The following is a 14,998-nucleotide window of genomic DNA, read 5'->3' on the forward strand; positions in this document are numbered from 1 at the left end:
AGAAAATATCTGTTCCCCTTTTTTCCTTCTGAATAGTAGTTTCTCAGGTAAAGTATACTTTTCTATCATTATAGGCCAGTCTTGAGACATGCCTCAACAAGTCTCATTGATTGTTTTTTCTTTTTTTTGAGGAAGACTGGCCCTGAGCTAACATGCGTGCCCATCTTTCTCTACTTTATATGTGGGACGCCTACCACAGCATGGCTTGCCAAGCGGTGCCATATCCGCACCCGGGATCTGAACCAGCAAGCCCTGGCCGCCAAAGCAGAACATGCACACTTAACTGCTGTGCCACCAGGTTGGCCCCTGATTATTTTTTGTATTTAAGGTAAACTTTAAAGCTTTTTATTACTTATATTTGTTAGTTTATGGACATCTCAAATTATGAAAACTTTAAGCCTCCTCATTTGTTTCCTCATGTCAGTAGTGGCTAACAGTGTAAATTTTTTTCTAATTTTCTTCCATAGGGACTGATTTCATGATTTTTTTTTTTTTCCATGTTCTCCTACTTTCTTCCTCAGCAGTTTAGCTTAAAGTCCTTTGGTCACTGGTCAGCCAACCTCTGGACAAATACTCCCCCCAAACAGTGAGCTATACTGTTCCTAGCTCATCATTTTTTTTTTCCCTGTGAGAGTGACTCATTTCTTTTAACTCACCCATCATTCATTCAAGGGATAACAACAGTATCACACACTTAGCTAGCACCTGTGAAATGTAAGGAATGGTGGGGAAGTGTGTGAATAGGAATTTGCATAAACAAGGACCCTAAGATGAAGAAATGTTTTTGCTATTGAGTTGTGTGAATTCTTTATGCATTGTGCATATTAACCCCTTATCAGATATATGAATTGCAAATATCTTCTCACATTCCGTAGGTTGCTGTTTCATTTTGTTGATGGTTTCCTTTGCTGTGCAGAAGCTCTTTAGTTTGATACAGTCCCGCTTGTTTATTTTTGCTCTCGTTGCTTTTGCTTTTGGTGTCAAATCCAAAATATCATCCCCAAGACCGATGTAAATGAGCTTACTGCCTATGTTTTCTTCTAGGAGTTTTATGGTTTTAGGTCGTATGTTAAGTCTTTAATCCATTTTGAGTTGATTTTTGTGTATGGTCTAAGATAGTGGTCCAGTTTCATTCTTTTGCTTGTAGTCATTCAGTTTTCCCAGCACCATTTACTGAAGAGACTGTCCTTTTCCCATGTATCTTCTTTGCTCCTTTGTCATAAATTAATTGAGCATATATGTGTGGGTTTATTTCTGGGTTCTCTCTTCTGTTCCATTGATCTGTGTGTCTGTTTTTATGCCAATACCATGCTGTTTGATTACTTTAGCTTTGTAATATGGTTTGAAATCAGGAAGCATGGTACCTCCAACTTTGTTCTTCTTTCTCAAGATTGCTTTGGCTATTCAGAGTCTTTTGTGGTTCCATGCAAATTTTAGGGTGGTTCTATTTCTGTGAAAAATACCATTGGAATTTTTATAGGAATCATAATGAATTTGTAGATTGCTTTGGGTAGTATGGACATTGTAACAATATTAATTCTTCCAATCCATGAGCACAGAATATCTTCCCTTTTATTTGTGTCGTCTTCAGTTTCTTTCATGGACTTCTTAGAGTTTTCAATATACAGATCTTTCACATCCTTGTTTAAATTTATTCCTAGGTATTGTATTCTTTTTTGTTGTAAATGAGATTGTTTTCTTAATTTCTCTGATAGTTTGTTATTAGTTTATAGAAATGCAGCAGATTTTTGTATATTGATTTTATGTCCTGCAGTTTTACTGAATTTATTAGTTCTAATACCTTTTTGGTGGAGTCTGTAGGATTTCTACAAATAGACATATTTTTACGTGTTCCTTTTAGATTTGGATGACTTTTAGTTCTTTTTCTTACCTAATTGCTCTGGCTGGGCCTTCCACTACTGTGATTAATAGAAGTAGTGAGAGTGAGCAGCCTTGTCTTGTTCCTGATCTTAGAGGAGAAGCTGTCAACTTTTCACTGTTGAGTATGGTGTCAGCTGTGGATTTGTCATATATGGGCTTTATTATGTTGAGGTATTTTCTCTCTATACCTGCTTTGTTGGGTTTTTATCATAAATGGATGTTGAATGTTGTCAGATGCTTTTTCTGCATCTATCGAGATGATCGTATGATTTTTATCCTTCATTTTGTTAATGTGATGTATCACATTGATTTATGGTGGTTGAACCATCCTTGCATCCCTGAGATAAATCCCACTTGATCATGATTATAATCCTTTTAATGTATTGTTAAATCCATCATTCTGATATTTGAAATTATGTTCCAGATAGCCCAGTCTTTGTCAACACTGTCATTGTTTCAGAGTCATTAGTACTAGAAGTACTAGTACCAGAAGAAAGAAGTTATAAATAAGACAAAATAGAAGTGCTCCCACATTCTTTACTTTTCTGCCTAAGAATTAGTAATGCCTTCTGATGTTGCATACTTTCAGTTATAAGATGAATATGTTCTGGGGATCTTATGTACAGCGTGGTGACTATAGTTAATAATACTGTATTTTCTACTTAAAATTTGCTAAGAGAGTAGATCTTAAGTGTTCTCACTGCAAAAATAAGAAAAGTAACTGTATGAGGTGATGCATATGTTAATTCACTTGATTGTGGTAATCTTTCACGCTGTATAGGTATATCAGCTCATCATGTTGTACATCTTAAATGTATATAGTTTTTATTTGTCAATTATACATCAGTAAAGCCGGGGGGAAAACAGTGCCTTCAGCTACTCCTCTGGGCCATTTGTGTTCATACATCCTTCTGTGCATCAGCAGTGTTGAGTTGCAGTCAGCAGCTGTGCTCTGTCTTGGTGGGCTCTTGGTGGCAGCAAGAAAACTGAACACTGTTGACTCAGCTGAGTCTCTTTACAGCCACTTCCTTATTTTTCAACAGGGATTTCAGTCTTGTGTGTTTAGATAGATGGTGATGCTGTCCGTCAGGACTTCCAGATGGGAAGATCACATTTGAGGGGGGAAGATAATGAGTTTGAAATACTCAGTATTCATGGAGAAATACATAGCAAGACTAAAAATTAAAGACTAAAGCTTAAGAGAGAGATTTAGATTGAGACATTATCTACATATAGGTACATAGTTGAAGCCATGGGAATTGGTGAGGTTGTACACTGAGAAAAGAGGGTCTAGGGCAGAACCTTGGTGAACACCTCCAGCTAAGAGGCTAACGATGGGAAAATAAGAAAGAATAGTCAGAGGTGGGAAGAAGACGTGGTGGATACTAGCCAGTAGAAAAGAGGCCCTCAGAAAGAGTTGTACTCAATACTGTAATACTTTTGTGAAATGGAGAGTAATGAGGATTAAATAATTAACACTTACTTATGTTGTACTATGATACGTTTTTGTATGAGGACCTAGCTGTGATTTTTAGTTCTTTTGATTTGTACCATCTCTCTTGCATGAAGTATTTGTTGCATCGGTTGTAATAAAAATTATCTTTGAAGATGACTTTTCAGGTAAAGTGATTTGTATCAGCCATCATTTAAAATGCTTTTTATTATGTTATGGAGAACATCCAAGAGATATATTTTAGTTCTAAGGATGTGAAAAATAATCAAAATCCATTTGACATATCCAATAACTAAGTGTAGAAGACAAACGATAATGGATAGCTATTGACAATTAAACTTGCTGACAGTTCAGCTATGTATGACCTTTCTTGCAATGTTGATTGATATATCCAGCATTTTAGGTATACAGAAGATATTTTTATTGTTGCCTTCTTCTTAAAAATTCTGTGCATAAGAGTAATAATTTATTATAAAATTTGTTGCTTTAGAATATACTCGAAGAAGTAAAAATTACCAATTAGAAAAATAGGAAACGTTTTATTTTTTTTAAATACTAGATTCAAAAGTAAAAAGTAGGTAAAGTAACATTTCAGAGCCTACACAATTAAAAATGTTTTGTTCAGCCTCTTCTCAACATAAGAAGCAGAAGACAATGGAATAATATCTTCAAAGTGCTGAGAGGAAAATAATGATAATAATAAAAAATAATAATAATAATAACCAATCAGTTGAAGGCCTGAATAAAATAAAAAGCCTGATTCTTCTCCAAATAAGAGAGAATCCTCTTGCCTGCCTTTGAACTGGGACACTGGCTTTTTCCTTTGCTCAGACTCAAACTGAAACATTGGCTCTTGGTAGGTCTCAAGCCTGCCAGCCTCTGGACTAAAACTGCACCATGAACTCTCCAGCGTGCTGACTCACCCTACAGATCTTGGGACTTGTCAGCCTCCATAATCACGTGAGCCAGTTCCTTATACATGCACACATTTTACTGGTCTGTTTCTCTGGAGAACCCTTTCTAATATAAGGACTGATGAGCATCTGTAGGTAAAGTTTAACAAGCACTGTGACTGTATGAAACATTAAATATTAGGGAGGGGATAATTAAAGTAGAAGTGAATACAGAGCAATTAAACATAAGGTGGAAAGGGGTGATTGAAGCTGCACTCTGGTGGGTTGGATGGTGGCGCCCAAGTGATGTCCATGTCCTGATCCCCAGAGCCTGTGAGTGTGGAAATCTTATTTGGAAGAAAGGTCTCTGTAGATGTAATTAAATTGACAATCTTGAGATGAGGTCATCCTACATTACCCACATAGGCCCTAAATCCAAGAAGTCTTTATAAGAGACAGAAGTCAAGAAGACAGACGTAGAGAAGGCCACGTGAAGACAGAGGCAGAGATTGGAGTTATGCAGCCCCAAAACTGGTCACCTGGAGCTACCAGAAGGAAGAGGCAAGGCAGGATTCTCCACTAGGGCCTTCAGAGAACACATGGCCCTACAGACACCTGAATTTCAGACTTTCGGCCTTCAGAACTGTGAGCAAATAAATTTCTGTCATTTAACCCTCCAAGTTTGTAGTACTTTGTTATGGTAGCTCTGTGAAACTAAGACATATTTTAAGAGCCTTGTGTTATTCAGGAAGAGAATAGAGATATTGGTTAAATGTAAACTTCTCATCAGGTGTGTATGTTAACGTTTTAAGGATAACCACAAAAAAGTAGAACTTAAATATATAAATGTAGGAAAAGGGGGGAATAAAGAAAATTTGATCAGTGCATTCAGAAGCAGAGAAGGAGGGGCAAAAGTTATAAAGAAGCTTAGGAATAACAGGGCAGATAAGAACAAAGTAAAGTAAAGAAACAGATCTAAACATGTCATGTAAATAGTACGGATGGACGAAACCTGGCAATTGAGACACCTTTTGCAGTCTAGTGAAGAAAAACCTGTAGACTGCTTCTCAGAATAACAAATGCCAAATAGGATTAAAGGAGACCAAGTGCACTGAAACCTGATTTCAGAGTGTTTCAGATAGTTTTGACATAGTAATATATGTGCTTTATTGACACGTTGTGTTGCAAGCTCTGGCGGTGAGTCTGATTAATTAGCAGTATTTTGTGATATCTGTAATAACTAATGTTAATTGCTATTGGTTATAGAGTTATAGATGTTTTATTGTCTACATTCATAGATGAAGAAAATGCTAGATTTCAGTTAGAGTTTATTGAAAATAAAGATGATTTCCCCTCATCCAAGTTTCGCTGACCCCCTGATTCTGCATATGGATCCTTATCAAGAACCTGTGCTCTGGATGTCAGTCTTCAAACAAAACTCTTTTCTCCCAAACAGCTACCCCTTCCCTCCAATGACGGAAGGAAGGAGGCAAAGGTTTGGCATCTTGGCTGCCTCCTTGTGTCAAAGAACTTTTCCAAGGACGCTTGCTCCTTAGGTTTGACCGCCTTGGTGGGCTTGAGTTGCCAGATGTAGATCCTGGTGGGTTAAGAGATAACACCCCAGCCTTGACCACTGCTGCTTGACTCGCACAAGCACAAGTGCTCCAAGTAACAAACTCCTGCTTAGATTGCCTACAAATACTGAGGACATTTACCCTGTCTTAGAGCTAGAAGCTTAAAGGTAGGGCTGTGGTCAGGGCTCAAGGATTCAGCACTCAGCAGTGCTACCAGGGTTCCTTTTCCTTTCGATCTCTTTCCTTTGCCCTCATAGTTAGCTTTAACTTCATCCTAAGATTGATCCCCCTTTCTCAGTGGCTGCTAGCAACAGCGGGAGTCATATGTTTCCTTGTTCACATCCCAGAGGAAACAGAGAGGAGGCCTCTCCTTCAAATGTAATTTGAGTTCTCACTTCTATGTGACTCATGTTTGATCGTCATCTGTCTCCCTCCCCGCTGGAGGTGGGGCGCAAGTAAATGTCACTTAATGGATATGGCTGTGTAGAGGTGATCTGTAGATGCTTGAATTAACTAAGGTTTCTGTTTTTGTTTTTTGGCAACAAATGGAGTTCACTTCAGACCCCAAGGTGATCCCATGGCTTTGCCTGGAAGTGAGGCAAAGCAGCCTGGAAACAAACTGGTTAGACAGAGTGTCCACATACCTGCCTACAGAGATACCCTTCCATGTCTTCATCCGTGTGCACCAGTGTAGACATTCAAGAAGGCCTCTTAGTTCTTCAAGATCAAGAACAGTTTCTGCTTGGAATGGGAGGGAATGGATCCCTTCTGTGTGTGCAATTTTCCATATTCCTCTCCTGATTCTTAGCATACTATTGACCCGATTTAGTTGTGTGTATTGGGAACTGTGGATTTATGTAAGTAAAAAAATAAAAGATAGTTTCTCAGAAAAGGGCTGATTGACATGAGATGTTAGTAAGCCTCATTATTCCAGGAAGAAAAAAGTGTACCATCAATTCTAACCCCAGAGAGTCCTAGATCTGTGTCCCAGTAGTCTGAGTGCTCTGGAATGTCAACATTGAAGGTTCAAGTAGAGGGAGAGGAGTCGGTACAGACTAGGAAGGAGGGCTGTGGAGGAGGAAGAGGAGGAGAGCCCAGAGGGTGAGGACCTGGGAGCCGAGAGGGGCAGTGCTCAGCTGAGCCAGACCTTGCTGAGTCATCAGTTTGGAGGGGACGGAGTGTTCTGGGATTTAGCAGCACTGAGGTTGTTGGTGCTTGAGGTTGTTGGTTGAAATAATAATGTGCACCTGAAATTTCACAATATATAATATAACCCATTATGACCTCAAGTACTTTAGTCAGAGCACTTTTTGTGTAGTGGCTGCATGCTGAGATGAAAATGTGGTGAGGAATGAGGGGACTGAGGAGATGGGAACAGCAGATACAGGCAGCTCTTGAAAAAGTGGCAGTAAAGAGGAGTCTTTTGAGATATCTCTTTTTTTCTTCTTTATTTTTAAAAAGGAAGAGACCAGCAGGTTTAAATGAAAGGAAAAAGAAAAAGAGAGAATTATCATTAATATAAGGTTCCTGAGAATCAAAAAGGGATCCAGGTCATTTTTGCTGGCCATTATGGGAACAATTCCTGCCAGAAAGGAAAAATGTAATAGAAGTGGAGTAGGGGGAAAGAGGGGATAAAAAAATTTGAGGAATAAAGTGGATATAGGGTTAAGAGAAAATTAAAACTTAAAAATAAGTTAACAAAAAATTGAGAGAAGAGTAAAACATTTCAACAAGACTAAACAAATGATGAAGATAACTAATAAAAAGAAATAAGATGTTAGATTTAAATGAAAGTATAGAAATAGGAAGAGAATAAGTTATATCCATGGAAGTGGATGAAAGGCTGAAAGCTACACATTTAAGTCCAGTAATGAACATTAAAATAAAATTAAGAAATTGAGAACAAAAATAAAGAATCGTATTTTTTCCTTTGTATCATAGAATTTAACAAAGGGAGAATAAGAAAAGACAAGGTAGAAACAGGAAATCTAAAGAGTAAGAAGATTATAATCTAGTATGGAAATAAGAGAGCAAATAACCAGAACATAGCTGACAATGGAAACATCTAAATCCAGGGTAACTAGTTGGGCTTATTTTTATTTTTACTTATTTTACAGGAAACAGCTGATAGAAAACATTACCCCAGGCAGAGCATTACCATGTAAAACAGAGAGGTCTTCGGCACCCACAATTTCCTGTCGGTTCTTGCTTAATCTCTCTCTGTCGTTCTTCCCTTTCTCCCTTCATCAAGTAGGTTAAGCGTCCACTATGTGCCATACATATTGGAGGAGATGCTGGGTCTCACACGCCAGGAGAGACTCAGAATAAAGGGCCACTTGCCAATAGAGGTACGGTAAATGGCAAAACAGATGTGAGCTCAGGATGCCATGGAAACGTGAATAAAACGCCAGCTCAGCCTCAGGAGAGTGAGAAGGTGTTTCGGAGAAGATATCTCAGTGGAACGTGAGGCTTAGGAGGTGGTCAGCAGCGGAGTGGTGGGATTGGTATTTCTGGTGGAGGAAACAAGACATACAGGCTCGGAGAGCGAGAGGTGTGTTGGGCAACTGCACTGTGCGCCTGGAAAAGTCAGCCACCTGCCATCATGTGCCCCAGCCCCGAATGACTGTCACAGCGGTAGCAGATTGTTGGGTCCCGGGGCTGGAAGGAAACGTTACCCACACAGTAACATGGTGAATGGTACTTATTAGGTGGGGTGTTTTCACTTTTAAGAGATGAGGGCTTGCATGATTTCTTTCACTCGTTTGTGGAAGATAAACAAACACATGGACAAAGTGAACAGATTAGTGGTTACCAGAGGGGAAGAGGGGTGCGAGGTGGACAAAAAGGGTAAAGGGGCACATAGATATGGTGACAGGTAAAAACCATGGACTATTAGTGGTGAGCACAATGCAGTCTATACAGAATATGGAGAAATAATAATGTGCACCTGAAATTTCACAATGTATAATATAACCCATTATGACCTCAAAATAAAGAGATGAGGTCTTTTAAGTCAAGTGAATCAAGGTGGAGAGTACAGGCTGCTGGAGTAGGGAAGACAGATTGTATTTATTTATCTACTTATTCACTCAGGGAACTCTTTAAATACTTACATATTCTTTGTGCCAGAATATTCTTCCTCTTTTTCCCATTACAGATGAGGTCTTCTTTTCGATTATCGTATAGCATTGTATTTTTGCTTATGTGTCATCTTATTTGATTTTCATAAGAGTTCAAGAAAGGCTTAATCTTTGTTCAGTGTTCTCATGCTCGTCACGTCCGCACCCCTCTCCTTTCCACTTGAGCAGTTTTCCAGGGCTCCATTTAGGTACCAACTCCCACTACAGCTGTAGCACTGTGTTGCTCTTTTCCTTCCTAAGTTTCTAAGCGCACTTCACGTTGGTGCTTCCTACCACCTTGTGGCCATTTCACTTCTGTGTCAGGCGTGCCTCTTCAGTACATTTAGGGGTTCAAGATTCAAAACCAGGGTGTTTGGTTCCATTGTATTTCTCTTTGGTACTTAATGTGTTTCTGAGCATTTAAGTTAATATTCTTTGAGGTGAGGATTCCATAATTGGTTGTTGTCAAGGAGTAAATAAAAGTCTTGTTACTATTTCTGGACTCAGCAGGAAGGGCCCTACAGAAAAAAAATTGAAGTTAAGTTTCTCTGTAATATAATAGTTTTTCAGCATTATCGAGGTATAATTGACAAAATTGTAAGATATTGTAATACAATATTTTATATCATCTATAAATTCACATTTTCATGATACATTCTAACAACTTCCTGACACCGTAACTAATAAATGCAAAGAAGTCAGAGGCACTGCCCACTTCTGAGTTTGGCAGGTAAAAAAAATCAGAAGTAAAATGATTTTGAATTTGAGCAAAATCACTATTGACAAATTTTAATGGTTCATAATTACATAGGTTTTTATGTCATACTCTGTACTTAATAAACTGCTTCAAGTATAAGCAACTGATATTAAGTGTTGAAGTAGTGCCACTTAATCACAGACAGTCATCAGTCTTCTTGGGGAGTTTTTTTAGAGCTGTTAACATCATTTTCATTGTTCAAGTTATTTTTTTAATTACAGGAAGAGATAAATAAAATAAGGATATGCAGTATTAAGTGATTGTGAAAATCCCTTATTTTCTCTTTCTGATAATGAAAACTGCTTTGAACAGGAACTTGAATATCTTATTCTTGCTTATTATTGCATATTCTCATGCAAATGTTTTCAGAGACCTGTTATGGATCATGATTTGGTGAATTTGGGGAACAGGGACATACTTTTGCTGATACAGTCTGTTGCTGCAGTTTGTTTTGATCCTCAGTTGTTCCCAGCCTCTTAGTGGGCAGGGATTCCTTTAAGAGGGTTTTAAAGCCCTCCTTCGGAATTAATTTTTTTAAGCACTCAAGAGTAGAGGGATTATTGTAGACTTTTTCACATATATAACTCTTGTGAGATAAGAATTGTATTTCAGTCTTTGTAAATTAGTAAAAATTGAAGATCAGAGAATTGAACCTATGCCAGCTGCTCAGCGAGTAAGCAGTTTATCTAGAATTTGGACCCCAGGTCTTGCTGGTTCCATGACTATGTTATTTCCTCTTTACACTGTGAATGCTCTGAGATCCTAGGGAGGACGGAGTAAGTCCCAGAAAAACGAATGAATGTTTCACAGAAGACAAGTGTACAGATTCTTTAAATAGTCTTGATTTGGCGTTTTCTTCATGGTTTGTGTAGCAGTGTGTTTTGAAAAATAACAAATGAAACACTTCAAACCAGTTCTTTGATTGCTCCCTATTTGGATATGGTATTGGAAGTTTTCCCAAAACAATGAGGTTATCATAACACATCGCCTAAATGCATATGTTTTAAAATAGCGTAATTATCTGTGAAACAGATATCACTGGATGCGTGAACAGTCGGCCTCAGAATTTCGGAGTTCCACAGCGCCTGACTGTCTTTCAGTAGTTGACTCCTAAAAGTGCGGCATTGGCTTTTTCCTCTCTATTTAATTTGATTGAGAAAGGACTGAAGTTTCAGGATGCAGAAACTGAGGAAGAGGATGAGTCATAGTTGTGGACAGTATCAGTCACAACAGATTGTGAAATCATTTCTCCCCCACTTACTGTGTATTAGGAGACCTCTGAGAGAAGTACGCTCTCATTGCAGTCCCTCACCATGATAGTAAGAGAATTTGGGGGAAGGTATTAGTCAAACGGGAAGGATAGATGTAACATTTCTCTGAAGTTAGTGGCATCTCTGCATTTTACAGTTTCCTTAAGTAGTATAAGCAGTTTCATTTCTTTGCTAAGCAGTGTGCTTCAGTGGGTGTGGAAGGCAAACGTTTTCCCGCTGGTGTTGTCTTCATAGAAACTCTTTATACCCTTTGTTATTGATTAATACTTATGTAGTATTTTCATTATTTATTTGCTTCTGGTGTTACCCTGGTGTGCTGTGTTCCCCTCTCCAAGTCCTGGCAGTGACTGCCTCCAGGAGGCTTGGGCCTGCTGTCCTCTGGCACTGCGTACGGGCAGTCTTCAAACTTACGTTTTGTGACTTCTTTCCTCCTCTGGACTGCCCTTCCTTTTCATTTCAACTGATTGTAAATGTGAGGATGGGAATGGGAAGAGCAGCCGGGGGTGGCTTCTTAAGATTTACAAAGGGTGCCAGAGCTATGATGACCATATTTGCAGAATCAAAAATTGAGGACCTTGCCCTGACACATTCAAATATGCTTAGAGTATTCGAAACAAACTGTCCCCCCAAATCTAGAACAATGGCCGTGTAATTTGTAGTCCCAAAGGATAGTCTTGGTGTCTTCATGTATCTTGTTAAACTAGTGAATATGGTAAGTTATACATGTATCCTAACGTGGCATGGTAGAGTAATTTTTACCAATAAATATTAATTAGAGGAATAATCTATTTATTCTAGTTTCATGTTGTTTTAGCTACTTAAACTTGCACATATAAGCCAAAACTGAACTAATTTCCTTAGACACTACTTAAGAAATTTGTTCAAGCATGCTTGAATTTCACCAAGACCGCTTGGTAACTGAATCAGAGATTAGTTTGGCTTCCTCATTTACCCCATGCACAATCATCTCCTCCTGGTGGCGGTGGTGGTCGGAGGTGGGGTGTGGAGAGACGAGTAAGTGCAGATGAATGAGCAGAAGTCACGAGTAGGTCAGTCACCTGGGTTTGTGGGGGTTTTCTGTCTTTGCCTTTTCTTCCTCCTCTCTTCGCTAACCTACACTGGATAGTATCAGTCTTTTTTATTTTTGTTAATCTATAAAGTTAAGTAGAATTTTTCACTGCTTTGTTTTGCATTATAGGTAACGGTTTAATGGAGTGTCTCTCCCTGTACAGATACAGATTTGGATATATTGTGCTGTCCTCTGTGGGTGTATTCATAGTTCTGTTGGCAGTGAGCTGCTTGAAGTGCTTCAGAGCTATAGTGGAGCACTTTGATATAGACTTGATTGATTTCATTTATCTTGAGAAAAAATTAATTTTTTCTTTTCTGTTTAGTTGCTGATCATCTGGGCTGTGATCCTCAAACACGATTCTTTGTCCCTCCTAATATCAAACAGTGGATTGCTTTGCTACAGAGAGGAAACTGCACATTTAAAGAAAAAATATCACGGGCTGCTCTCCACAATGCAGTTGCTGTAGTCATCTACAATAATAAATCCAAAGAGGAGCCAGTCACCATGACTCATCCAGGTAAACCAAAAAGGCTGTAGATTTTATTATTCCTCCTAGAAATCATTGCTTTATAGGTAGGCATTCTACCTCCGCTAAAACCATATCATTTCAACATAATTCTATTATTGTATTTATTTTTGGTGTTACCATTTGTCTGTTGAGATGCATGTCTTTTTCCCTTAGTTGAATTTTTTTCTTTTTCTTAAATAATGACCACAAGAGCCTGTAACTTTGCACTTACTAAGTAACTGGCTGTGATTGAATCTTAGTCATTTTACATTTCTGAATTTCATGTGATAACTTTGAAAAATACTCTGTTAGATTTAGAATCATTTGTCCAGGTTATGTCATGGATTCTCAAAGATTACCTGTTTGAGAAAGAAGCTTTTTTATCTTATCAGGATAAATGTTGAGACTGACTTAGTAATTAATATAATTACAGTAGTAACAATATTTCTTCATTTCTTGTGGAAACAGGATATTTATAATGTAACTGTTTTAATAACAATAGTTTCAATTTATTGAGCACTTACTATATATATGTATGTAGCAGGCACTCTGCTAAGGGCTTTTTTTGGTTTTTATTTTTTAGTAGACTTTAGTTTTTAGAGCAGTTTTAGATTCCCAGCAAAATTGAGTGGAAGGTACAGAGATTTCCCATATACCACCTACTCCCACACATGCCCAGCCTCCTCCATTATCAACGTCCCCCACCGTAGTGGTACATTTGTTACAGTGGATCTCATAGTTTACATGAGGGTTCACTCTTCATGTTGTACATTCTGTGGGTTTGGACAAATGCATAATGACATGTATCCATCATTATGGTATTATTTTCACTGCCCTAAAAATCCTCTCCTCTGCCTATTCATCCCTCCCTAACCCCTGGCAACCACTGATCTTTTTACTGTCTCCACAGTTTTGCCTTTTCTAGAGTGTCATATAGTGGGAATCATAGAGTATATAACCTTTTCAGACTGGCTTCTTTCACTTAATAATACACATTTAAGTTTCCTCCCTATCTTTTCAGGGCTTGAAAGCTCATTTCTTTTCAGCACTGAATAATATTCCATTGTCTGAATGTACCAAAGTTTATCCATTCAACTACTGAAGAACATCTTGATTTCTTCCAAGTTTTAGCAATCATGAATAAAGCTGCTATAAATGTTTGTGTGCAGGTTTTTGTGTGGACATAAGTTTTCAGCTCCTTTGGGTAAATAGTAAGGAGCACAACTGCTGAGTTGTATACTAGGAGGATGTTTAGTTTATAAGAAATTGCCAAAGTGTTTTCCACAGCGGCTGTATCATTTTGCATCCCCACCAGCAGTGAATGATAGTTCCTTTTCCTCTATATCCTCAGCAGCATTTGGTGTTGTCAGCTGTTCTGTATTTTGGCCATTCTGATAGGTTGTTTTAATTTGTGTTTCCCTGATGACATGTGATGTGTAGGAGCCTTTTTATTTATATTTTCTTGGACAGCCTTTGCCATTACCACGTATGGTACAGATACTTACCCCCTCTTACAGACCAGGAGGCTGCAGCAGGTGAGGCAGAAGAGGGCTCAGACCCATGCCTGTTGATGTCCTTTCAGGTCACCAATCTCCCTCTCAACGTTGAAGCCTACATAAAGTTTAGTGCTGCATTTGTAAAAATTTTAAAGATTAATGACTTATTTAAAGAATTAACTTTTAATCATATAATTAATTTTTACATAATCGATGTTTAGATAGTTATCTTACAAAGACCTGTTCACTCTAATTGAGTCATTGATACTTTTGTGTGTATCTTGATAGAATAATGCAGATGGATTTAAATTTTATTGCTCTGTGACTTTTCTTCCTTTCAAATTAAGCCTTTTAGAACTAACATGTGTTTTTTCTAATTGCAGAAGTAATACATGCTCATTAAAAAAGCCTGAAACTAAAGAAAAGCACAAAGAGTAAAATAGAGAGCATGTGTGATTTTCATCATCCAGAGATCACCCATAACTTTTCTTCAGGGAAACCTAAGGAGGATTAGGGGCAGTCTACCCTAGTTGGATGTCTGTGTAGGACACTGGATTCAAGACAGTGGTTTTTTTGCTGTGGTCTCAGAGCAGGCGCCAGTTTGCTCTCCTCAGCTGTTTTAGAGGAAAGAAAAACAGTTTGAAATTTTGGATCTAACCATTCTATAGTGATTTCTTCTTACTGAAAACATGAAGAGAATGGAGAGGGAGAAATTCTAGTGAACAAAATATATTTTTCTTTCCCACTGATGTTATTTTACACACAAAACCAGAGAGAAGTAGCTTGAGTGAGAGTTTAAGTATGAGAATATCTGAGGATTCTAAGAAAGGGAAAATTGAGAATTGAAATTGAAATTTTTTTTTTATTTTTAGAATGATTTTTGTTTAAAATTGTTCTAAGTAGATACATAGGAAATTAGAAAGGATGATGTAAGAAAGTAAACTGGTACAATAGCTAGAGAAATTTGACACTAT

The 14,998-nt window shown here is 38.0% G+C and overlaps 1 protein-coding gene and 1 long non-coding RNA gene across 10 annotated transcripts in view; one reads left to right on the top strand and one right to left on the bottom strand.

The window, feature by feature from the left end:
• The window catches only part of RNF130 (ring finger protein 130), a 106,895-nt gene that overhangs the window by 17,962 nt on the left and 73,935 nt on the right, over positions 1 to 14,998 (top strand). For all 9 annotated transcript variants that reach the window (XM_070570058.1, XM_070570060.1, XM_070570055.1 and 6 more), the window contains exon 2: positions 12,343 to 12,537. In XM_070570058.1, the coding sequence (XP_070426159.1) occupies positions 12,343 to 12,537 (195 nt within the window). The remainder of the gene's footprint in view (positions 1 to 12,342; positions 12,538 to 14,998) is intronic.
• LOC139075226 (uncharacterized) lies at positions 5,539 to 7,039 on the bottom strand. Its single transcript, XR_011525386.1, has 3 exons — positions 6,949 to 7,039; positions 6,446 to 6,539; positions 5,539 to 5,824 (listed from the first exon to the last, which is right to left on the bottom strand). It is a non-coding gene; the product is annotated as an uncharacterized lncRNA (long non-coding RNA).

This window comes from Equus przewalskii, chromosome 13, assembly GCF_037783145.1.
Source record: "Equus przewalskii isolate Varuska chromosome 13, EquPr2, whole genome shotgun sequence".
NCBI lineage: Eukaryota > Metazoa > Chordata > Mammalia > Perissodactyla > Equidae > Equus > Equus przewalskii.